The sequence below is a fragment of the Patiria miniata genome, unplaced genomic scaffold (assembly GCF_015706575.1).
Source record: "Patiria miniata isolate m_02_andy unplaced genomic scaffold, ASM1570657v1 HiC_scaffold_11, whole genome shotgun sequence".
Taxonomy (NCBI): domain Eukaryota; kingdom Metazoa; phylum Echinodermata; class Asteroidea; order Valvatida; family Asterinidae; genus Patiria; species Patiria miniata.
Genome location: NW_024037049.1, coordinates 6,345,947 through 6,372,114, shown reverse-complemented (window position 1 = coordinate 6,372,114; position 26,168 = coordinate 6,345,947). Strand labels below are relative to the sequence as shown.

At 38.6% G+C, this 26,168-nt stretch overlaps 1 protein-coding gene across 1 annotated transcript in view; it reads left to right on the top strand.

Annotated features, from left to right (window-relative positions):
* The window catches only part of LOC119743107 (coiled-coil domain-containing protein 175-like), a 254,808-nt gene that overhangs the window by 38,624 nt on the left and 190,016 nt on the right, over nt 1-26,168 (top strand). Inside the window, exons 3-6 of the mRNA XM_038219464.1 lie at nt 813-977; nt 6,412-6,494; nt 14,424-14,501; nt 22,641-22,695. Coding sequence (XP_038075392.1) covers nt 813-977; nt 6,412-6,494; nt 14,424-14,501; nt 22,641-22,695 — 381 coding nt within the window. The remainder of the gene's footprint in view (nt 1-812; nt 978-6,411; nt 6,495-14,423; nt 14,502-22,640; nt 22,696-26,168) is intronic.

The following is a 26,168-nucleotide window of genomic DNA, read 5'->3' as shown; positions in this document are numbered from 1 at the left end:
AAATCCAAGATGGCAGTCACATACAACAAAACACGTTACTGTTCACATCCAAATAGAAATCAAAGTCACGCCGAAAATGGTTTAAAACACGATGAGTTAGATAAACACCAAATGTCAATATCAACATAGGATGGCCAAAAATAAAGTGATAAAAAAAAAGATTAAAACTGCGAGTTCGCAGAGCTAAAAATTTCACGTCGACTCCTTGCAGTGTGCCCTCTACCGTAAGTAGAACTTACGGAATTAAGCAAATTCTCAGACCAAAAGATCTATTTCTGATGAATCTAAGATTTATCAGAAATAAAAGTCGGAGTCTTTGGTTGGGTAACCAAACTTTGGTCTTTCCCAAGTCTCCCTTTCTTGCCGGTGAGCGGGGAATTGTGAATGGAGCCCAAAGACCCAGTACAACTGTGTTCAGCAGCCACAATACTGAGATAAATGCAGACAATACAAAGCATTCTTTCATTCTCAGTATTCATTGCTCAAAAAGTAGAGGAGCATTGTCTACAAGACACTCTGTGTAACAGGCTGTTTCCAACAGCACAGCATATAAGCATGGTAAAATGTTGCATTCGTTTGCATTGACATTCTTTTTAACAACACTGCACTGCCATTGAGTCAATAGCTGAAACAATCTGTTCAGAATATCTATGCAGCTACTGACAAACTTCTCAAAACCTTATGACATTGTAATTATTATTCCAGTGCCTTTTCAGAATGCTTATGTAATTTACTTCTTGTACATACGTGTAACATACTTTATTCTAGAGTACTTTAAAGTAGATCATTTTCTGTGGTACATGTACTTTCAGAATGAAGAGTGTATCAGGGTGCACTTGAAACTTGAGACAGAGACCATCAATTCCAGCATACTAAGACATCAGCTTCAGTTTTTTCCTGATAGTATACACAGTGAAATCGCCTCTGCTATTGAGTCAGCAAGACAGTCCAATGCTGATGAACTTAACATGTTGCAGGTTAGTGTGTTTCCATGTTGTTTTTACATGATTTTATCATGCGTACAGTGGTAGTGTACAATGTAGATGTGTTTATTTGTTATTGTGGTGTATTTTATGTTGTATCTCAGGCATTGCACTTCATGTACATTTCACTGGTGGTAAAGTCTCCCCATGCAATAGTATACAAATTCAACATAAATAAGTCTTATTTTTTTGAGTGGTCGGGCACAGCCTGACCACTGTTTAGAATTGTTCCGATTAAATTGAGTGGTGAGGCACAACCCGACCTCTGTTTAGAATTGTTCTGATAAATGTTCTTTCTTTCTGTCTTTCTTGCTTTTTTTTTCTGGACAATAATTCTCCGTGGGTTTCTCTAAACGGTGCATGGTATGAACTTGTAACTCAACATACATGTATATCGACCCTCATCCCTAGTGGTGCATATTACTCTAACGTCATGATGACTTCCTCGTGTGTCAAATTACAAGCGATTTTCGTTGAAAAATGACCATCTTCTTTCAACTAACGTATGTCTCTTGAACAAAATAATCTATTATTTTCGAACCTTGTAATCAGATAGACCATTCATTGTTTAACCTTTTTTGTTGTATTCGTGAACTTGCTTGACCTTTACTTTCGGGTCTATTTAAAGGTCAAAGTTAGGTGAATTCAAAATGAAGACATTAGCCTGAAATCGAAACAAAGCAAAATTTCTTCCGAATGGTTTAAGGGATGATCATAAAACCTTGTGTGAACTTGTACCGTGTTCAGGCATTCAACTTTTTCTTGGATCCGCTGATTTCCTTGTTTTTTACTTCTCAGGGATGCCATTACATATTGAAAAACACTGTACAAAATCTTTTGTGGTTTGGAGTTTCCTCATTTTTTCTAAATTCCCAGTTGCATGCCTGCATGTTACGAAGATGTTGTAATTTTTGTTGCGTCATCATGAAGTCATCAGGTATCAAATTACAAGCGATTAAAGATTTCTAGATTTAATCTTCGAAAATCAATACAAAATCAATCTTGAGAGACCTGAACTTGGCTTTTGCTGGAATTGATAGAATAATCCAGGATCTTCATTTTATCTCGTGTGTGTCTAATCACGTGACCCTTCCTTTTGGTTGAAACCAGAAGTGCCTTGTAATATGAATAAGGCACTAACGATGTTAGTCTCTGGTAAGGTTGTTCTTTAGAAAAAATTGACCAGTGACGTCATTAATTGTTAAGTTTGAGCTACATGTATATCTCTTGAACTTAATAGAGTATCGTATTCGTGAGGTTGTAGACGGTGCCTTGAGCAACATTTCTTATTCCTGGGTACAAAACTGAAGTGCAAAAGAACTTGAATGTAATTCAAAAACGGATGCAAGTGGGAATGCCAAACCCCAAAATCATAATTTTGACGTCATCCCCGATAGGACGTCCCACTAGCGGCACATCAAAAAGAGTTTAACCTTTTCAAATGTTAACACCTTCAATCAAAATTTTACTAAATTGCCCCTATATATACTGTGAGCAACCACAAATGAATTTGCAAGGTTTCATAATCATGACGTCATCAGACCGTAAGTGACTGTAGAATTTAATAATAATCATTTTGTTTTCAATTTAAATCCATCATTTGATTCCTGTCTCATGACCTTGTTCCTAGCCCAAATAATGACATCTGTTACACTTAATGTTGAGATTTTGCTTCCAAATAATGTGACGTCATCCAACCGGAAGTTGGGTGTTATTATTACATATACTTACTTTTTCAATATTTCCATGCGTTATTTTTACTTAATGATAAACAGGTATCTTCCTTGAACTAAATCACTATTCCCTTCCCTTTTTCGACTGATGACATATTCAAACCGGAAATAATGTGTACGTGTACTTAAAATGTATACTAAAATTTATTATACCCTAAAAGATCCATAAATTTGTTTTTACAAAATAATTGGTAGTACTGGAAAGGATAAAGTTCGTGATCCTTTGGTCTAACATGGAAATATTCTTAAGGCCAAAAAAATTAATAGTTCTGCTTCCGGTTACCCGACTGACCCTATTTTTAGGCTGCGACCCTAAAATTTTATCGGCAATTCCAAAAAAAAATAAAAAATAATGATTGAATAAATAAAAATAAAAACCTGTTGTCTTTTCTGTCTTCACAAAATACCTCTCAACAACCCTTTTGCATCCAAAAAGCTTATATTTATTTGTTTTCTTACTTACAATCGCTATTTTTGCAAAAGAAACCTCCGTTATTTTTACAAATTCGCTTCATAATAACTACTTCGCAATTCGATGTTACGGTGACTATAATCACGTGCGTAAACCCAGCTCAATGCGGCGATGACTGGTTCCCGCCGTGCCAATTTAGAAGACATGATGAAAATGCAGTAACTAGTCTTTGCACGGCTATGCGATCGATAGCGCTAGCATGGCTATGCATTATGCAGGCGCCAGGCACATGCTCTGTCAACTGGTCGGATCCGACATAGTAAAAATGCCAAGAAAATACCGATGGAGAAAGAACATTTTTGCAAGTTAATTTACAGAATTGATCTAGGTTGTCTGTGTAAATATTTTCCGTGCTCAAGTGTTCATTTTGAGATACAGTATGAGATACAATGATACAATGCAGCGTGTTTCCCGAAATTTTCGACCTTAAAAACGAGGTCTGCTGGCCGCGGGCCACACATGCACAGTGCATCACACACTTCGAAGTTTGGGCCAGCTTCCCGTCTTGACTAGCGTTGTGCATATGATGCGAACGACCTGAATTTTCCATCATTTTTGAAGAATTATCAAACGTAAATATATTGACAATAATTAAGGTACGTTTTATTCACTTTTTGTGGCCATTTTGTGTATAGCTTTCGTAGTGCAATGGAAATAGTTCAGGCTAAAACTTCGCATATAATTGAATACCCCATTCAATCTATTTTTTTTCCCCAACCGACCAACCCTATTTTTGAAAGGAATGTAATTGGAAGCAGAATTATTTTTTTTCCTTCCTAAATAAACTAACTGGGATGTTATTGTTCTGATAAATCTTTATTTTTTTTCCCCGGACATTACTTCTCCGCGGCTTTTCTCCTAAACGGTTCATGATATGATATCGACCCTCATCTAAAGTGGTGCATATTACTCTGACGTCATTATGAAGGTTATTATGACGTCATTAGGTGTCAAATTACAAGCAATTTTAGCTGAAAAAGTGACCAATTGCTTTCACCTATACTCTTGAACAAAATCATCAATAGTGTTTGTATTCTGTCATCAGATAGACCATGAATTGATAAACATTTTTTGTCGTGTACGTGAACTCGCTTGACCTTTACTTCCGGGTCTACCGGAAGGTCAAAGTTAGGTGAATTCAAAATGAAGACTTTAGCCTGAAATCAAAACAAAGCAGAAATTCTTCTGAACAGTTTACAGTATGATCCAGAAACCTAGTGTGAACTTTTACCATGTTACAAAGATGTTATAAATGTTGTTATGTCATCATGACGTCATCAGGTATCAAATTCCAAGCGATTTCAGGGTAAATGCTTACAAAATAGTTTGCGCTATATCTTTCGAACTAAATTGAGTATCGTGTTCGTTTTTTGTGAGGTTGTAGACTCTGCAATGAGAAATATTTCTTGTCCCCGGTCATACAACCGCTTGACCTTCACTTCCGGTGTTACCGGAAGTGCAATGAAAACCGAATGTAATTCAAAGGCGGAAGCATTTTACTACACACATATCATTTTGATAGTGTTTAGTGATGAATGTCAGACAAAAAAAAAACCAGTGTGATGACGTCATCTTTCGAAAGGGTGCCCCCTAGCAGCACATAAACACTGTTTGCTTTCCATAATTTGAAAATCATCTGTTCAAATTTTACTAAATCCCCTTTCATGAACTAGTAAATATTTTTATATATTTAGTAAAATATATTTAGTAAATATTCTTTCATGAACTAGTAAATAAGTTGGCAAGGTTTCAAATTCATGACATCATCAGATCGTAAGTTACTTCTTTGCGAATTTGAAAACAACTAATTTTAAATTTAATTTATATCGATCCATGTCGTATATCTTTGTAGCCCAAATAGTGATATCCATTATAATGTTCACTTTTGCTTCCAAATACTTTAACATCATAAAACAGGAAGTTAGATGCTATGAATGCAAACACTTATTGAGTGGTCGGGCACAACCCGACCACTCTTTGGATCTGTTACGATTAATCTTTCTTTCTTTCTTTGAGTGGTCGGGCACAACCCGACCACTCTTTGGATCTGTTACGATTAATCTTTCTTTCTTTCTTTCTTTCTTTTTTTTTTTCCGGACAATACTTCTCCACGGGTGATGACATCATTATCAAAAAGGGTGCCCTATAGCAGCACGTCAAATAGAGTTTGCTTTTTAGTTTTTAAAACCATCTGTCCAAAATTTACCAAATTGCCCCTTGATATTCTTTGGTTAACCACAGATAACTTTGCATCAGACTGGAAGTTACTGTAGGGAGAATTTGAGATTTAATTTAATCATTTGACCCCCTGTCTTACGACTAGGCCTATCATCGTAGCCCAAATAATGATATCCTTTACAGTGTTGACCTAATGCTGTGACATCATCAAATCGGAAGTTAGGTGTTATTTATATTTTCCATATTTTCATGTTTTTTAAACTTCATAAGAACATGTACCCGGTATCATCTCCGAACTAAAGCAGTATTCACTTGCTCTTTTTGGACTGATGACGTCATCAAATCAGAAATAACTTGTACGTGTACATAAAATGTACACTGAAATTTATCACACCATAAAAGAGGTATTTTGTTGAAACAAAATAATTGGTTGTACTAGAAAGGTTAAATTTCATGATCCTTTGTTCTGACATAAAAATATTCATAACTTAACTGGGCAGTGTTTAATGAAATAGTTGTCTGCCCGACCACTCTGCATTTGTAACTAAACAAACACGAACCTCTAGTTCCCATTTGATCTTTTCCCAAGTTCACTCACAGTCCTTACCCTTCGGTTCTGCCTCCTCAATTATTTCTGACATGTCTTCTTTTCTGTATTTCCATACATGTGCTTTTCCCCCTCATCCTGTATGTTTTCTGCCTGTTTTTTCTTCTTCTCTGGGCTCCGTGCATTATTGGTAGACAGCACTTTGTAACAGATTGTAAGAGCTCCAGTGGAGAGACATGCGCACACCAGTTCACATACATGTAATGTGATGTACATGTATACATGCAAGCTTATTTTAGTATGAATGTACACAAAACAGCAGCATCTTTGAGTGAATGTCACTCACGAATCAGCAATGTCTTCAGAGTTCCTCCTGGAGGTCTATCTCTTGTAAATATCAAATTTCTCTAGTTGTTACTGTTGAAAAGGTACTTTTGCACAGAGTCCATTTATTTTTTTTCACTTTTACATTTTGTCTGAATTATTTTCTTTTTACAGAAAAAGTTGCAAACCCTCAATCAAGATATTGGCCTCCTTGATGAAAAGCAAAGAAAGCTTACCAAGCAGAATGCTATTTTGCAGTAAGTGCCTTTTTTAAAGAGTTAACTGATGCCACTTTGTGTAAAATATTTGGAACCACTGCTAAGTTCTAAAAGAGGCAACATTTATTTTAGGGGGCTAGAACAGTGAAAGAGGGTTTATCTACTAAAAAGAATTAGACCCTTTGATAAATAAACATAATGAATATCTGTAGTGCCCTCAGTAGTTGGGTTTACTCATATTCATAACTCCACATGGTTTGCTAAACTCTTGCTTTACTCCATTAATTATAATTGGCCTATTAGTGGTGCAGCATGGCCCAAATTACGCTAAAGGATTGTGTGAATTGTGATAAAAGCATGAAATTTCGCATGTTGATTCTTCATGCCATGAAGAACAATTTCAGATATCAGAGATGCCACTTTTCTGGTTTTAACCGGAATTCCGTTTTTTTGTTTTTTTTTATTCTCACAAATTCTGGTTTTTCCGGCCGTCACAAGAAACCGGAAAAAGAGAAGAAAAACTGTGGAAATGCATTGATTTTTACCTCGTTAGCGTTCTCTATTTAGTATATTTAGGCGCATGCACGGCACAATGTTGTTCGTTGAAGTAATCTTAAAAACAGTCTTTGTTGTTGCTGAGCCTGCATGCGATACAGGCGGCCAACGTACATGTACTTGCATGCAGTACATGTATACAACGGCGCCTCGCGCGTACTTCACCGCGTGCAGGCTTGTTGTGTGGTGGTTTCTGATTGCAGTGATATATGTGAATAAAAAAAAACGCCGGGTACCAAAGCCGGGTACCAGCATTGTGTAGTGCAAAGGTCATATACACCCACAGCAGTGTTAAGGAAATGTGTATGTTTCGTGTCGAATATTACGTTGGAAATTCGGGTAGGCAGAATGGAATATTAGGAATGTGGAAAAAGTCAAAGTGATTGAACAAACCAACAGCCTAAAGGCCATAGAAGCAAAATTAAAAAATAAATGGAACCAGGCTTGGCTACAAGATAAAGATGACAAAAGGGACTTTGTGTCTGACTCGGAGTGGCTTTTTCAGTCTCACACACAAAAAAGTTCTGGTTCTTTTCAAGCAGCCGTTCCGTTTATTTTTCAAGCAGACCCAGTTCCGGTTTTTCAAGCAGACCCTGTGGCATCTCTGAGATGTTAAGGCATTTTGTATTTGACCTCTGAGAGGTCAATGAACTTTAGATACTCTTTTCATAACTTTTGTTCTTCAAAACTTCACTTTCCCATGACCCAAGTCTATGTCATAGGTCTTCATACAATGAATATAATGATCATATTTGGGAACAATTCATTTCTGACCTTTGGTGACCTTTGAGAGGTCAATGACCTTTTTAAACCTGTTTATAGCTATTTGTAAGATTTATCATCTTTTTTTCACGATTCATGTCTAAATGGAAGGTGTTAATGCTATAAAGAGAATTTTAATATATAGGCCATTTCATACAACCTCTGGTGACCTTACAAGAGGTCATGACCTTTGTAAAACAATAGCCTACCCAGTCAGTTGCCGTGCCACGCGTAGTTGCTCTATTTTCTCGTCCACACAACTTACAGCAACGCGAGGCCAGCGAACGATGGCCATAAAAAGGGCTTCAGAAAATTTGCAATTTTCATGGCAAACCACAACCGATCCAAACAAACAAAGTTGTTTTAGGTAGTTAAAGACCTACTTCATATATCTATCAAGGCCTTTTTTTTCTCAAAAAAAGGATTTCGATGCATTTTGACGATATTATTTCACGAACAAATCGACTAAAAATTAGGTCATGAAATTTCCGGGTTTTTTCCGAGAACGACGAAAGTCTCCCAAATGTTGCGGTAATCAAACGAAAAAGTGAACCTTCATCTACAAAAAATCTTGTGAACGTGATGTCGTTAATATTTTAAGAATTCGATGTACACCTAATGTTTCCAACAACTTCCATTTTTCATAACGCGAAAAGATTGTCGCTATTGTAAAGCATAGAGCGAGGAACCCAAACACGGTGTGACCTTGTGACCCATATGCCCACTGAGTATCCCAGCGTCCTGTTTGCAGGGCGGGGGGTACGAGCGAAACGTCGGCGTACGTTTACACACGTACATTGTGATTGCAAGTCATGAAATCTCGCAAAAGTCTTCATTTTTCAACCGGCGATTTGGACCAAACATTAGAAGTCTCCTGCACGTGTTTCACATGAAAATGAAGCGTATACTTTCCTCTATCTACTAAGCCTTGCCATTTGTTTCGGCCTTTTTTAAGAATCGAATGTACATGTACACCTAAAAACTATCAGCCCTGTTGATAAAAAAAATGATTTTGTTTGAAAGGCCATAACAACACCTTATATTTGTCAAAAGCAGTTATTTTTGTTATCAAAACAAAGCACACGATTTGAACTTTTCACTTGTTTAGCCATCTTGGCCAAACAGTGCATGTATCGAGGCACTTTTTGTGTTTTTCTGTAGTCTCGAATAAATCTCGTAAATCTCGCGTACACTTTTGGGCCATGCGTGCTTGACCTCGGGACGAGAAACTGAGGTCAAACAGGGCTGTGTGCGTGACACGGCTACTGACTGTACCTATGAATATTAATAAGATTTTGCAAATGCCACTTTTTTCATGATCCAAGTCTTAAACTTAACTCTTTGTGACATTAAAAGAACTTTCAGATGTGAGGACACCATATTTGATGTAGGAATACCCTTGGAGAGGTCAATGAACTTTGTATATCTAAGTTGCCGTCATTTGTCGTATTTATTCGTCGAAATGCCATGTTTTCGTGACCCAAGCCTCAATAGAGCCAAAGAATGGTATTGCACCTATTACCGGTAGTTTACAGTCATATTATGAAATCAGACCCCTCAATCAATTTTAAGGTGATCTCTGACCTAGTTTCTCCTTGTTTTATTGGCAGACGCAATATGATGAGATTGGAATAGATATCTGTGGGCTGCATTTGTAATGGAAAATGTACATGTGTCAAGCATTTGTTCACTCTGGTGTACTTATTACACCATGTTGTATCCAGATGGACTAGGATAACCACGTTTAACCTTTTTACCAAGCCCAATGGTCACTGTTTGAGAGTGATGCTTGTTCGATGTGCCTCTTATATTCTGTTGCGCCTGCTTCTGCCCTTATAGTAGGCCAGCCAAATGTGGAAAAATACCCTGGAGAATAATTTCACGGCATTTTTTGGTAATAGCTGGCATCCATGCTAGATCCTTTCTTTGAACCATAACAAACAACATGTGGGTGGATGCCACCGTTAATTGTTACCCTAAATATACCTAATTTGCATAAATCTTTAATACCTGCCATGTAGTATATTTTTGCCCTTATTTGGGTATATCTTTTATTTTATGATTTTTTGAAAATTTTATTTTAGTGATTCTACTTCACATCTTTAATTCAATAACATTTTTCAACGCATATAAGCGACTGAATAATTATTAGGATATAGTAACAATCCAAAATGGCTCCTATTATACCCAAAAGTTGGGCGCATTTTACTTAGTCTCCAAATATCTTCAAGAAGTCTTGCCAAACATCAGTATTGATGAGCTTCAAATTCTCCAAGTTGCTTACTGGCACAGTTACCCTATTAAAACCTTATGGAAAATCATGTGAACAATGATAATATTGTGACATTTAGCCCAGCAAACAAAAACGGAAAACGAGGTGTCTGTTAGTGAAGGGTTGCCTAACGTGAGAGACTTGAAAAAGTTCAAGGACATTCTCTAAATGATTAGAAAGAAAATTAATGGGAAAAAAAACATTTTGACACTGACATAATTGTTAAAAACATGTTTTTTTGGTGTTTTTTTTTTTTTTTTTTGGGGGGGGTGTTTCTTGACCTTATTTAAGTATCCCATGTTAGGCGACCCTTCTCCTAATTTAAGCCCAGTTTACGAACAGCAAGCTCGTTTTCCCCCGTTTTTGTTTGCTGAGCTTAATACCACATTGTTATCGTGTTCACATGATTTCCCATAAGGGTTTTAATAGGAACACTGTGCCAGTAAGCAACTTGGTGAATTTGAAGCTCATCAGGACTGAGGTTTGGCAAAACTACTTGATGATATCTGGAGACAAAGTAAACGTGTGCAATTTTGGGTATAATAGTAGCCATTTTGGATCGTTACTATGTCCTCGTGATTATTATGTCACTTACATGCTTAAGAAAATGTTAAGTAAGAGGGTGTAACTAGAATCACCAAAATAAACTTTTCAAAAAAAAATAAAAAAATAAAGAATATACCCAAATATGGGAATAAATATATTACACTGCAGGGATTAACAATTTATGCAAATTAGGTATATTTAGGGTCAAAACTAAGGGTGGCATCCACCTACATTTTCTTCCCTATCCTTTGACTGATTGATCTGACATGGTTGCCTGCTATAACCACAAAATGCCGTCCAAAATGTAATATTCCACTTTGGCTGGTCCACTATTATAAAAAGGGAAAGTGAGATCAGAGGTCATGCAAACAAATTCTTTGGGGTCTGGCTTCATGACATGTTGTAAAATAATTATTAAAATACACTCCTATTGCTCTAATTAGACTTCGGTCATAGAATGAAAAAGTGGCATTAAAGGGAATATACAACATTTGCAAACATCGAAAAATAAAACTGCCAAGTTTTAAGAAGTAGGCCTACTTTACTAGGATGTTGGTAAATGACAGTATAAAGCATCCTGTAAAATTATGGCACTTGGTGTGAAGTCATTTTCAAGAAAATATTATTTTTGTATACATTTCCAACGGTGGTCGGCCGACCACCGTTGGAAAAACCTAACTATTTTTCAACTACTGATCCAAATTTACTAATTTTTAGTCCAAATTTTGTTTGCTATTGGTTACATGTTCATGAACGGGTGCAGGCAGGCTAGACTGGTTTCCTTACCTTACAATTTTCCGGCATCTATAAATATTGATCTATTTCATCTTTAGTGGAGTCTGGGAACCAGACTGCTTGAACATTTTTGTTTTTCTTGGTTTTTCCAGCATTTTCGAACACAAAACTTCAAACATGTTAGTGTAACAATATTTGATCTATTTTACTAACCCCTCAAATAGTTCGTTTTTTGAAAATTACAGCAAAAGCCAATGATGTACATTCCCTTTAAACATTGGTTTTTCAAAGTTAATTTACTTCTTGAAAGTCATCAGAGGCATATGAGATTCCCTACCTATGAAATTCTTTTCATAGCATGAGCCACTTAACATTATGACTTTGGTCTTGAAAAAGTTGGGGTTTTATGGATAAATCATATAAATAAGGCCAAACCAATAAAATGGTGTGTTTTACGGTAACCTGACCGACCTGGAATTTTTCGGCCAAATTGCTGACCTCAAACTTTTTATTGCCATTTTGAAGGTTGATATCAGGATTGGCAAATTTTTTTATTTAAAAAAAAACAAAAAAAACAAACAAATCGGATTTATTTGATTTAAATCAGATTTTTTTGATTTAAATCAGATTTTTTTTATTTAAATCAGTTTTTTGGATTTTTTTTACTTTCAAAATATTGATATGTCTAAACATGTGTCTAAATCATTGGTTCAATGGTACATTAATACTTGAAGACACTTAAAAGGTGTATTGCTTGATTGATACAGCTGAGATACGTTATGTGTGGAATCAAACTTGATTTATGGTATGTGTACATAGCATACAAAAAAAAACACGACAGTTCTCCATGGGCATGGTGATTTCATAAAAATGCTTCTAATTTCAAAACCGGCGGCACTGATTGTGTAACTTATAGTGTTTGATTGATGGTCAAAGGTGGAGAACAGAAATCAGGCCTTACACCTTTAAAAGGTTTTATATAAGTCTCAATCTAAATTTGAAAGGAGAAACGTTAGGAAAAATTGGGACTTTTAATCAGCACCCCAAAAAAAATTGGTGGTATAATTGTCCGACCTACTAAAGACATGTAATCGGAAGCAAAAGTGAATTTTTTTCTGCACCTTAATTTCTTAATTTGAAACTTACTTGTAAATGTAATCTATACTTTTGTAGTTCAGGAAGCAGTTAAACACAGGTTGTGAAATGTTGATTTTTTTAAAGTTAACAATTTAATTTTTTTTCCTTAATTACAAAAATATTAGGGACCTACATGATCTCCTCTGTATTTTAAGGACAAATCCTAAGTTAAAGACCCCCAGATTTGCTCTAAAATGCACCAGAGAGCTTCTAAAGTTCAAAAATTTTCAGGTTGTTAAATCACAGCAAATCTTCCCCCACAGGTTTGAAAAAATCTTGGGGAGCTGGAGAACCCAGACGATACGAATTAATTTGGAATGAAATATATCAATTAAATATTTTGAATGCTTGAATAATGTTTTTATACAATTTTTTTTGCGAAAGAACATGCATGGGCATGCAGAACTGAAATGAAAAAGAAAATTACAAAATAAAATTATTTCCCTACCTACCTACCTGGATTTTTTTCAGGCCGTTACCGTAAACACACCATTTTTTTTGTTTGGCCTAACTACCAGTATAAATAAGTGCAGTTAATACAAAGGTCATTGACCTCTGGAAGGTCATCAGAGGTCAATTGTGAAATGTTTCCGCATTTGGTCCTTATTTACATTGTATGAAGACTATACATAGACTTAAGGTCATAGGAAAGTGATGTTCTTAAGAACAATAGGTATAAATAGAGTACTCAAAGGTCATTGACACCTCAAAGGTCACCAGGGGTGAGATATGAAATGCCTCCATATCTGAATTTTTTTGTCATGGTATGGAGACCTCACATGCCAAAATTTCATGCTTTTATCACAAAATGCACTATTCTGTTCCTATGCCGCACCACTACGGTATATCACAACATGCCCTCTCCTCCTTTTTTTTTTACAGCTCTGGTAAATTGAAGCTGATTAACATGGAATTTGGTAACTTTTTCTAACTTGTATCATGGGTCAGTTTTGTTTACCGATGTCCATGCACGGTTCCCATGGCAACTGGTGTAAAAAAAGTACTACTGTTTTGTTCTCTTAAAATATATGGAACTATGCTTTTGTTGGGGGTCGAAAACATCTTTCTTGGTACAAAACTTATTTGATAACAGCTTTGGACAAATAAACATGGTCACATGATCAACTGCGATGCATTATGGGAATTCAATGTGGCCACAATTAATATGAAAAGCTGTTTATATTTTTTTGCACATCTACACAATTTTTATGCCATGCCAGTGAAGCCGAAAGGGCATACTGTTGTGCCATGTTCTTTCATGTGCAGTAGAAATAAAGAAGAACAAAAGTAGGAAAGTAAATAGGTGGACAATTGTGGTAAACATTGCTACCCGTATTTCAAGAAGTGTTTCCGAGTGTATGGTGTAAATCGAGGACACATATGTGAAGCATCATCCAGTAATTGAGGACAGGAGTCAAATCAAGGACGACCTCGATTAGAAAACGTGTACAAAACCAATGGGAGCTGTTGCAAAAAAAGTGTGAACAAAAGATCGATGATAAGGAACACCCATACTGAAATTTGTATCCTTGTGAAGTCATTTCTTTGTTCTCATGTACTAAAGTTTTCGAGTTTGAAAGTGTACTTTCAAAATGCTCCTATTTTAACCAGAATTAATTTCCTGAGCTGAAATTCAGACTTAATATCCCTTACATAAAATACTTCAATTTGTGACTGATCAACACACCTTGGAAATTCCTACTTTTGAGTAAAATCCATATTCATCTATTTCATGATAACCTTGTGGAGACGTATTCACCTATTTTCCCCTATTATGCACATGTCTCCACAGGTTACCGTGTACCAAATCAATAGAAAATCCTTGATTTACAATGTACACCATTAATAAACCTGCTGCGGTGGTGTGAGTTTGTTTGTGCATTCAATAGGGGACGTTGAACAATAGAGGACAATAGGGTTCACACATCATTCTTGTTACTTTTATATACATGTATGTGCAGTCCAGAGCGTGATATGGTGAGAACTCAGCACGAGGAAGTAATTTCTCAGCTCAACCAACGTATGGCAGATAAAGCCAGGTAATTAGTATAATGAAGGATTTAACTTGGAACTAGTTAGCCTTGGTTGTCATCTGATAATCATAACAATTGTGGCAAAGGTTCTTACATGGCATAAAGGGGTAAAGCATTTTGATACCATGTTTCCAACCAGGTTTCTGAAATAAAATAGGTTTCCCCTGTCAAATTCAGTAAATAAGCAGCAAATTTAACTTTCATACATTCATATTAAAGCAAATTTGCCTCTCCAGTTGCTAACACATTTCAAATTAAGAATTCAAGCATTAAATTTTGTTTTCAGCCAGACAAATTCTTTTAGGATTATATTCAATTTAGTATATGACATTCTTTTTAGTAATGCACATTTGTCATCCAATTTAGCAGAGTTGGTTTGACTGGACGTTTTGACTAAAATGTTATTTTCATTTTCATATAACGGGCAATCAATTTCTCACTCACTCACTCATCTGCATAGACAGCATAGGTCCGTCGCGCTGATCTCCTGGGCCCGCGTCGTACAGCCTCATTCCACATGCAGTCAATCTGGCTAGGCCGTCCGAGTTGTCCAAGATGATCTTGGACGGCCATGTCGTCTCTTCCGGCCAAGAGTTGGCCGTGACCTCTCCTGGAATTGATGGCGATGCCCAGAATGTTTTTGGCTGGGATATTGTCAGCCAGGCGAGCGACGTGACCGAAGAAGGCGGAGCGGCAGTGTTGGATTTGGTGGATGATGGTTGGCAATCTTGTTCTGTGGGATACCTTGTTGTTGTTGTTGACACCTTAGGTGGAATGACTCAAGTCGTCTGAGATCAGAATTCAGGAAGGTCCCGGTTTCTGAGCCATATAGCAGGACAGGAATGATGCATATCTTGTATATACCCAGTTTGGTGGTAAGTTTCAGCCTCTTTAGCCTCCAGATTCTTCGTAAGCAGTTCATAGCAGATAAGGCGAGGCTGAGTCATCTGACAGTGTTCTCCAACATGTAGAACAAACCTGGCGCCCCGACATGCTTTCTGCGGCGCCCGCCATGTTTAAGAAGTCCCCGCCAAGCTTTAAAATCCTGCCGCCAGGTTTAATTTTTTTGACTCTACAGTGTACATTTACAACTAAAATAATTGATTTAAGTTGTTTTTCCACACATTAACAATGTATTTCGATGTCATCCCAGCCCGATCGGGGTTGTCTTAAAATCTCGCTGAATAGCACGGCCGGCCGTGCAAACACCAGCGATTCCCCATGCACCGTACGTACTATACTATTACGCGCGATGTACACACGTCCACACTGACAACTGAATCCCCAATTCCGGAGTGTGCCGATACTTCAAGTAGCGACAACCCCGCCGCAAAAATATATATTTGTATTAGTACACACACACACCAGCAGGAGTACGTACGGCAGATCTTACGTGCAGCCAACCAACTTTCTTTTTCTCAGTGCTTGCACGCGCGGTACACAATATAATACGCATTGATGTTCTTGTACGAGGCAAATGAGCTCGAGGCCAAAACACGCGTGCACATGGTGTTCCGATCATGCCGATTGTCAAAAGTTATAAATGGCGATCGTGTATGGGCCCGGTTCCCTAAGAGAACAAAATCCACTTTTAATTTATTTGACTTACCAAACTAGTTGGCGACATTTAAGAACATACAGGTAGGTCATAAATAGAGGGAAATTTGGGGGAAAATGACGATGACAACGACAAAACGCAACATGAAAATAAAGATGACGATCGCACGGCACCGGCACCACCCATAAAATCGCGTAAAAAAAAACGTAATTTGTATCCCATTTTGTTTTTCAAAATTACAAAAAGGTGTCATTTGATCTGAGAGAAGTCTGCTTTAGGTTGAAAAGGAAATTTTTGAATGCTAAAAAAATCGGGGGAACTGGCCTGGAGAATCGCCTCAGATTGCACCACAGAGCATCTAGAATCCAAAATTTTCCCGGGGCCCTTAAGCGGGCCCCGGACCCCACGCCGTAAGGGCTTCGTGCTCCGCGCTCGCAGGAGTCCCCACCGACCCCAGCGCCAACCTTTAATTTTCAAAGTTGGAGAACACTGATCTGAGGATGTCGAGTTCACTGCATCCAGTGTTGGAGATCTTACTTCCGAGATACAAAATCCTCCACAATGTCGACAGACTGGTCATTCACCTTAACCTGAGAGGGAGTACTGATGCTGCTTGGTGTCAGAACTTGGATTTTCGTTTTCTGCCATGAGATCGAGGTTGGCAGCCTCGCTCTGAAAAGACTGGAGCACATTGCTCAGATTTTTGAACTCATTACAGACTTGAGCGACATCATCCGATCAGCATAGTCCAGGTCTGAGAACTTGAACTGGCTGATGACAATCCCCACATCCACGGTTTCCCTCTCGAGGATCCAGTCAATGGCGCGACAGAAAATGGAAGTTGCCAGGATGCAGCCCTGTCTTGCACCAGATCTCGTGAGGAAGCTTTCGGAGGTGTTCCTTTCTTGGCGCACCTTGGCAGTGATATTGGTATGGAGATCCTTGATGAGGGTGAGGAGATGGTGGGGAACTCTGATGCCTCGTTGAGCTTTCCAGAGTGCTGTTCTATCAACCGAGTCAAAGGCTGCCTTCAGATCAACGTAGGCCACGGATAAGGGTTGGTTGAAACTGTGATGCAGCTACCAAGTTGTTTTAACCATCTAGCCATCTGACCTTCACAATCTTTGCTTTTCTGCATCCAACTCACTGTAGCGTTATCTGTACACACTTCAACTCGCTTCCCGTAAAGATAATGTCTGTACTGTTTCAAGGCGGTAACTAAGGCACACATTTCTTTATGGGTCTCGCAATATCTCTTTTCTGCCTTTGTTAACGATTTGCTCATGAAAGCGATCACACGTTCCTAATTACCTTGTATCTGGGATAAGACAGCTCCCATCACCTTGTCACCTTACCGCAAACTTTGCCACACACATCAACTCAAAATATGCATGTTTAAATCCATGTTTGACTTTTCAACATGCCGCCAGAGGGCGCTCTAACATTTGATGACGTCACCTGTAAAATTGTTTTACAGTACTGCCTAGGCAGACACTCGAATCGTTGAAAGCAAGTTCGCATCTTCTGCCAATTTCAATTAATAAGGCACTTCGGGTTTTGACCGGAAGGAAGGGTCACATGCTTTTGCACTTATACCCAAACTGAAGACCCTGCAATGTTGTATCGATTGCCATGAAGAACAAAATCAAATCTGTAGCAGTTGATTTTAAATTGCTTTTCAGAGATTAAATCTAGAAATCTTTGATTGCTTGTAATATGATACTTGATGACGTCATTTTGACGTCATTACCAGAAACCTCAAGAGCTATATTTACTGTGCTGTATACAGCCAAATCTTGATTATATCTATCACGGTATATTTTCTAGCAATTTTTTAAGGTTTTAAGGTCTTTTTATTGTAACTTCCGGTCTGATGACATGATCTTTTTTTTTTCGCGCACAGGTGTTGTCTGCATTATGGTCATCATGAACATTAATTTTGAAGCGTTTACCGCAAACTTCGCCACAGACATCAAGTGAAAATGCATTTTTGAAATTTTTTAACCTGCCGCTAGAAGGCGCTCCAACACTTCATGGCATCACCCATTATTTTTTTTGGAAGGTCAATCCAGGCAGACACTTAAATCGTTAAAAGGAAGTTCATATCTTTTCCCACTTTCAAATTATTACGCACTTCCGGTTTCGACCGGAAGGAATGGTCACGTGATTTTACGCGCACAGGATAAAATGAAGATCATGTATTACCATGTCGATTCCCGCAAATTTCAGGTTCAGGTCTCTCACGGTTGATTTTATATGGAATTTCAAAGATTAAATTTATTAAACTTTCGAGTGACGTCACGTGACCCATGATGACGTCATGATGACGTAATTGAAAAAAAGACCATCTGCGGTGGATTGGGCATTCATGTATTGACAAATGAAGTTCATATATATGTTTCCATTTCTCCAAACAGTTCCGGAAACGAGTTCCTGAGAATATGCTGAGAAGAATACAAACAGTAAAATCTTACAAAAACAATAGATATTGGGCTCAAGGCCCAACACCTAAATAACTAGAGGTTGTAGGAACAACCACACGGTGTTGGGCCATTGTAGATGTTGACGTTGATTGTTGATTGTTGATGTTAATGTTGATTGTTGATTGTTGATTGTTGATGTTGATGTTGATGTTGAGGGTTGAGGGTTGAGTGTTGAAAAATAGCACGTGTAGTAATTATACAGAGGATAGTTAGAAAGAGTCAGGTGAGAATCTGCACGCGCGTATGCTGCTGTACTGTAAACTTATCAAGTACAATCGTTACAAAACCCATTAAATAGCTCATATCTCTAAAAGTAAAGGTCGCACACCATTAGCGCAATACAAAATATTGCTCGCCATACCCTCTTTACCCCCAATGCGCATGTTTTAAAAAAAAAAGCACCCAATTTAAAAAAAGCGCCCAATTGGGTGCTTTTGCCAGCCCAATTTTTGATTATCATATGACGTCATCAGAAGTGAAAAATGTGCTTGCGTTAAGAAGTTGTCATGTAAACGTGTACAAAACACTGGTAAACAAATAAATTGGTCCATGTAGCTCACTAGTTAACATACAACAGTCATAAAACCAGACACTCAAGAAGCAAGCACGGGGAATTCCCTTTTGTACGCAATCATAGCACACTGTTTTCGGGATTGTTTTTTTTTTTTTTTAGCCAAGCACATTTAGCTTAAAACAAAGTCATTTTCCCTTAAAACTTAACTCTATTAGGTAAATTAAATCGTCTTGAAACTTAGAGGTAGGTATATAGTTGGGTGGTGTCATGATGACGTCATCATGGGTCATGAGACGTCATCTTAAAGGTGCATACTTTAAAGTCATATCTACACATTTCTGGATGAAATCAAACATAAATGCATACAAAAATAAACTCATAAAATTCATAAAGCCCTAGTCATAAATTCAAAAGCCCTACGTTCTGTTCATGGAGTAGACATAGATCTATTTTGTCTTTTTGGCTTTTTTCGCAAATTTGTGAAAAATTAAGCCTTTCTTTTTGTGTTGATTTTTTTTCCTTCTTTCTTCTTTTTGTTCCCTTGCATGTCCCACAGACTTTGTACACGTTTTTTTCCATCTGTCACTTTTGGCATTTATCTTTGTCACATTTAAAAGTAGGATATAAACATCCACACAACTATCCTTTCAAAACTGGGCGTTTTTGTGTTATTCCTGTATTATGCATGCGAGAAGGAGCTTCGGGGTCCACTTTTGCAACCCCATAAATGCGAGCCGTTTGGATGCTAGTTGTGATTTCATTCGTATCGTGTTCACCTTTTGCCTTCCAGACCTCAAATAGGTTGCGACCTATCATCTAGCTGTGGACCTGTTGATGTTTAGATTATCTGCAAGCTCAAGGTAGTCCAGGTCATTCCAATGGAAGGCCTCAACCAACCATTCTCTATCTACATGGGACGCTCTTGCATAACGACTATGAGCTTCCATTTCTGTACATAAATCTGTACATGCATTTATATAAAGTTGCAGTGAGCAATCTTCTTCGAAGTACATTTGGAAAGTGACTATTTATTTATATAGGCAAATACAAACAAACATACAGTGGTACATTAAAATCGACGTACCGTATTACATATAAAAACAAAGCCAAAGATAACCCAAAAAGCTGTTTGAAGACGGCTTATTTCCATCGGGGTCCTTAAAAACACACACAAAAACATACAAGTACATTATAAAAAGTTCAATAAAACTACAAAGGAAAAAGCAAAGAATAATCATCAAAGAATGATCATTAAAAACTCAGCCGCTTACAAAAATGACTGAGAAGAGAGATGATTCTTCACTGCCCTTTTAAATTGAGGATGATTGTTGGAACATTTGATGTTGGGAAGTAAATTCCATTCATGAATTCCGGGTGTAAAAAAATACAGTACACTATTGCCCTTTTATTCTAGGAACAACAAAATTGGTGGAACTGCCCCTGGTAGAATAATTATACATGTCTGAAACTTTCCTAAATTTATGACAGAGGTAGTCTGGAGCCAATTCATGAAAAATTGTATAAACATGATTTAGCTTGAGTTGTGTGACTCGCTCATTGACACTTATCATGCCCAGCTTGTTCAATACTGTTTGACCAATATGTGATCTGGAATCCATGTTTAAAATAAACCAGACTAATCTATTTTGGGTAACTTGGAGCCTTTTCTTTAGTTTTACTGACAATGCAGAGTACCAGGATGAACAACAATAGTCAAAATGACATTGTACATGTATTAGAGCAGAACAGAGTGTTTTGCGGTATCTCTCATTCAAACAGTTAGCATGTCTGAGAAAAACATTGCAATCTAGCACCGGCTTTTTTGATCACAGAATTTGCAATATTCTCACCAGATATTTAACTGAATTTGAAGGAGTAACAATCTTTCCATTACAGCACACATCAAATTTATCAACACTACTGAGTTTCTTTTTGGATCCAAAGAGGATAGACTCAGTTTTGCCGAGATGCAAAGACAGTTTGTTATCGATCAGCAACTGCCTGCATGCTTCCAGCTCCCTACTCAAACTGTCAGCTATTACTTCCGAGTCTTTACCAGAAATGAATAGGGCGCTGTCATCAGCATACAGCAGCAAATCGGATTGTACACTAATTTTCATATCATTTAGATAACAGAGAAAAAGAAGTGGCCCTAATACACTACCCTGCGGGACATCACATGTTATTCCCATTGGTTGAGATTCAACCTGGTTGACCCTGACAACTTGCTGTCTATTTGAAAGATATGATTGAAACCAATGAATAGAATCCGAATGAATACCCATAGCTAGTAATTTTGGACATAAGATCACGTGGTCAACAGTGTCAAAGGCCTTCTGTACATTGTAAATCCAATAACACCATACCTGTATAATTACCTTTGGCCATCTGAGATCAAATATAATCAGTTAGGTGAATCAAGCAAGTGTCAGTTGAATAGGAACTTCTGAATCCGGAGTGTAAATTATAATTAAGGTTGTTGTCAGTGAAATATTTGTCCAATTGATTGTACACAGCTCTTTTCCAAAAGTTCAGATGTAGAAATTAGTGAACGTTTTTATCCTATTATATTTGTATAGGAAACTAAAGCAAAGTTTAACAAAGCATCAATTAAGTTGCACAATTCCACAAATGACTGGCCAATAATCATTATGAATGACCAAATACATGCCGCGAATAATTCCTGTAAATTTGAATGCTGTTCCTGTGGATTGTTACATTGCCTACTCATGAAACGTAAATAAATGATGATTTTTAACAGCATTCAATTTCGCGCGAAACCAAATGACGTAGTGATTATATTGGCTGCTTCAATATTTGCTGAAATTGACCGGGAAACGTATATTATTAAAGAAGTTCAGTATGATAGATTTTTCTTAGGTTGCTGAAAATGTGAACATGTTTACTGAAAATATTTACATTGAGAACATTGGCATACCATTAGCCTGTGTTGTCAAATCAACAGATCTCTTTTAATGAACAGTTAAAGGTACAGTCCATCATTTGCAGCTGTCCAAAAAGTAACTGACAAAATTATTGTTGAAAAACATACTCGGTTTAAAGATAGTAATGGGACTAAACTCCCTGTGAAATTAATCATTATGGCAAGCTGTCATTTTGAAATAAACAATGAAAGAAGGCCATTTCCAATCCAGCTGCAATCGGCTGAATGAGAGCACTGAATTTGGGCGCAATCCAAAACATGACTCGGCAACTTTTGATTTGAAATTTAGATCCTAGAATATTGTTTTCTTGGAATGTACAGCATACACTGAGCTAAAACTTTGTCAGGTTAGTTTTTAAAAAAGCACCATTCTTTAGACTTTGAACACTTTTGTTGCTTCAAACGAACATAATGCACAAATTACAAATGATGGACTGTATGTCTAAACAATCCAAGCAGAGGATAATTAAAAAATAATAATGTAGTTTTGTGGAGCCCCCCACTTATGTTTTGACTGTCATTTGAAGCCAAATAAAGAAATGTGTATGCACATATGTGAAGTGTATTTGACTTTTTCTCTACCAAAAAAAATCAAAATAAACAAAAAGATGTAGTCATGAATTGATTTTTCTTCCTTATTGTTTAGTAAACAGATAACACTTAATGAAACCAGGGATGAACTGAGAGACACCAACCAAAAAGTAAGTAAAGAAGTTGTCCTTGGTAGGAATTCATTTGGTTCCATTTTCTAGCAGATACCTTTTCTGTAATTGATTTGTGTGCTGAAGATCCAGCTGAAGCTGTGTTTATGCCTATCGTCATGCAACTTTGGCATTTGTTCATTTCCCTGTCGCCTACAAGTCTGTCAACATAAGCAAATGTTCATTGGACATACATTTTGTGTGATTTTTACTGAGATAATGGTCAATCCAAAAGGGTAAAATCTTACCAGTGTCTGCACTTCAACTTTTTACTCAGATGTTTGTTTTACTGAGACTGTGGTTAAAGTAGCCAAGCTGGCCATAAATATATCCATGCAATCAGTCGTCCAGTTTCCTCGTTTGCTGTAATGTTTGACATGGAATGTTGTGCACCACTGTCAGTGTATAAATATCAAGTATATTAAACTCTCTGATGATGTCCATATAATACATGTGTCTAGGATGCCTTTTCATTTTACCGAATCACTCTGTCTGCATCAGGTTTTTCATCTGTTTAAAAATTGATGTGGTCACTTTTACAAGGGAAAAATGTGGCTGGCAAAATAACCACTGGAATCGGAATAAGTAACGCAAATCCTTCCTGATTTTTACACCGTACTTAAAATGGCAAAAGTAACCATGCGAGCACAGGTATATATAGAAGATTCAACCCGAGTACTTTCCACTTTTATGGCTATGTAATCAGAGAGTGTAATGCTTAAAATTGGATGCCACAATATAGACAACATGACATCCTTGCATGTTAAATGGTGCTGACCAATTTAATTAACATTATTTTACAACACAATTTTTTACCTGGAAATTGGTTTGAAAAAATAGAAAAAAGAATTGAAATATGACTGAAGCAATCAATGTGAGTGCTTGACATTAAAGGAAAGATCACAGGAGGTAATTGATATTCCATATGGATTGTTAAATGTGTCTACATCACTCTACTTACCTGTAGAGCGAATACTACATATGCATTGTTCCCTATGCCGGCAGGCAATTTGCTAAGAGTTTTACACATTAACGCCCTCACGTGTCCTACCCACGACGCCCTGTGACATGCGCACTACGTTAGCGTCCTCTTTTTCTCTTAGCCGCAGGCGAGGTATATCGTGAAATTTTGATCGACCCGAATTTCACTGTTTTATTTATGCCTCTTTGCTGGGAGAAAGCTATTTATCAGATATAAAGAGAAAGTGTTTATTGTAGAGTTATCATAGTGAGTTATTCTAAGTGAAGTGAGTTGGAAAAATGAGTAAATCTAGGAAGTTGTGGAGGACTGGGTGTGTCGATAATGGAGGGACGTACATCCCACCAGACAAGCCCGAGTTCTCAGGGGACTGCACCGGTGATGGTACGTCACCGCGGCAGCAGTCCCCTAGTCGGCCCCTTCAGCCACTGCCGGCTGTCAGAGCTGACGGACCCGTTGACCAAGCGGGGGGCCGTATAACCCCACCGTCTTTGGTCAATATTCACGGGTCCGCCCAACTGAAGGGGAAACGCACCGGCAAGACAAAGAAATTGTCTGACGCCGGGGCAGTACCCAAAAAGGGACGTACGGCAAAAGGTTGCCCCGCTACGGGGCGCACCGTGCCTGTCCCTGGCCCGTCTACGGGGCACACGCAGCCGGAGGAAGTACTCCTCCATGGCTCAGTGCACCCAGGCCCACCCAGCCCCGTGATTACCACTATGCCTGGGGATGGGCTGTTATATGGCCGGCTAATCGACTGTACAGCACCCGCCTATGTTACCGGCGTGGGGGCGCTGTCGTCCGCCCGGGCTATTGATCGCTTGGAGCCGAATCCCTGGATTCTTCAGAACAAATCAAAAAAGAGCCGCCGTTCCCGCCGTTCTTTGACGAGTTCTAGCGAGTAATCCGGCCGATCACACCGTGGGAAACGCCACAAGGGTGGCGACCCGATTTCACGCGATGATTTTTTGGAGGCTTTTCACTCCCTCGCGGCCTCATTGTCGGGCCGACAGGGGGATTACGGTCACAGTTGGCCGACTCCGGGCCAAAGGGACATACCATACACGGTTAGTCGTGCGCCGGAGTCCCCTCCAGAATTACAGCCCCCACACGCCAGTCATCACGGCCGTGGTGGGGTGACTACAGACCAGCGGACAATGCCGTGCACGGAGGGCCGTGCACAGGCGTCCCCGCCCGGTATTTGTTTACACCCATCGGTGTCACTAGAGTCCGAGCGGGGCTCGATACCGGGACACCATGACGGCGCTGCTTCGCCCCGGGGCCTGGTTCCCATTCCCCGGTGACAACTCGCCCCCCGGACTCTGACAATTCGGCGGACAAGAGCGAACTGACCCGCACCATGCAACGCCTATCGGTGGCTGAAACCGAACTCCGCTTGGTCCAACAGGATATGATCAGAGTTCTGAATCTTCCTGCTGGGACCCAACCTCCTCCTCCTCCTGAGCGTCAGTCATTCAAGAAGAGATCGGGACCGCCGACAGAACCGGTCCGGGCGTTTCCCACAATGCCCCTGGACCGCGCGTGCGTTGACCACATCGACGGGATAATGCATGCAAAGACATGGAGTGCCTACGCTAAGGCCTAAAAAAAAAAAGTGTTATGTTGGCGTAACCCGACCGACCCTAAAAATGCGGCCGACCCTGGATATTTTTTTTTTTTTGAAGGGAAGAAATATAATTAAAATCTATAGAAATGAATTTTAGATACGTTTTGAAACCATTTCTGACCGTTCCTCCTCAATTGTATGGAACTTTGGAGTGCACAATGTTTTGCACCTTCCTCTCCATGACACAACGAACATGCAGAAGATCGCGCAGGCCTACAGGCAGTGCGCGTGCGGAGATCGATGCACCATGCATGCACGATAGATGCACATGTACATGTACATGTACAGTACACGTGTAGCCTCGTCCTAGACTGTTGCACGGCGCGAACTGCTACATACACTATTGAAAATACTTCGCTATTTATTCCATGTTAAAAAAAATATTTCATTATAATATAAATTATTTTAATTAATTTTCCACTATTTTACACGATAACAGTTGATATATATTTATTCTAAAATAAAAACTATTCTGTAACCCCGGCGGCCGACGCGACCCGGGCCCGGCCCTAGCTCGGCCGCGCCCGTGGTTAATTACGCGCGTACGCCGTCGCATCATGGCACCCGGTACCGAAGCGTACAGTGTTTCCATCAAGGGCAAATGGGGATCTTCGGTCATTTTCGACCGTTTAATGCGGACAAAATTTGAGTCTAGAGCTGGGGGTAATCGCCCAGAGCTGTGCCGATGGTGTAAAAGCGGGTTACACCGTGCTAAAAATACAAACTTCAAAGGAAGAATCGGGTCCATATTAAGATGTCGATGCAGATGAAACGGCTAACATTTTGTCTGATTTTGGATTCCGCTTTTTGATATGTACCTTTGGAAAGGTTGATGATGAGCCTTGTTTTCTTTTGTTATCGTTTACT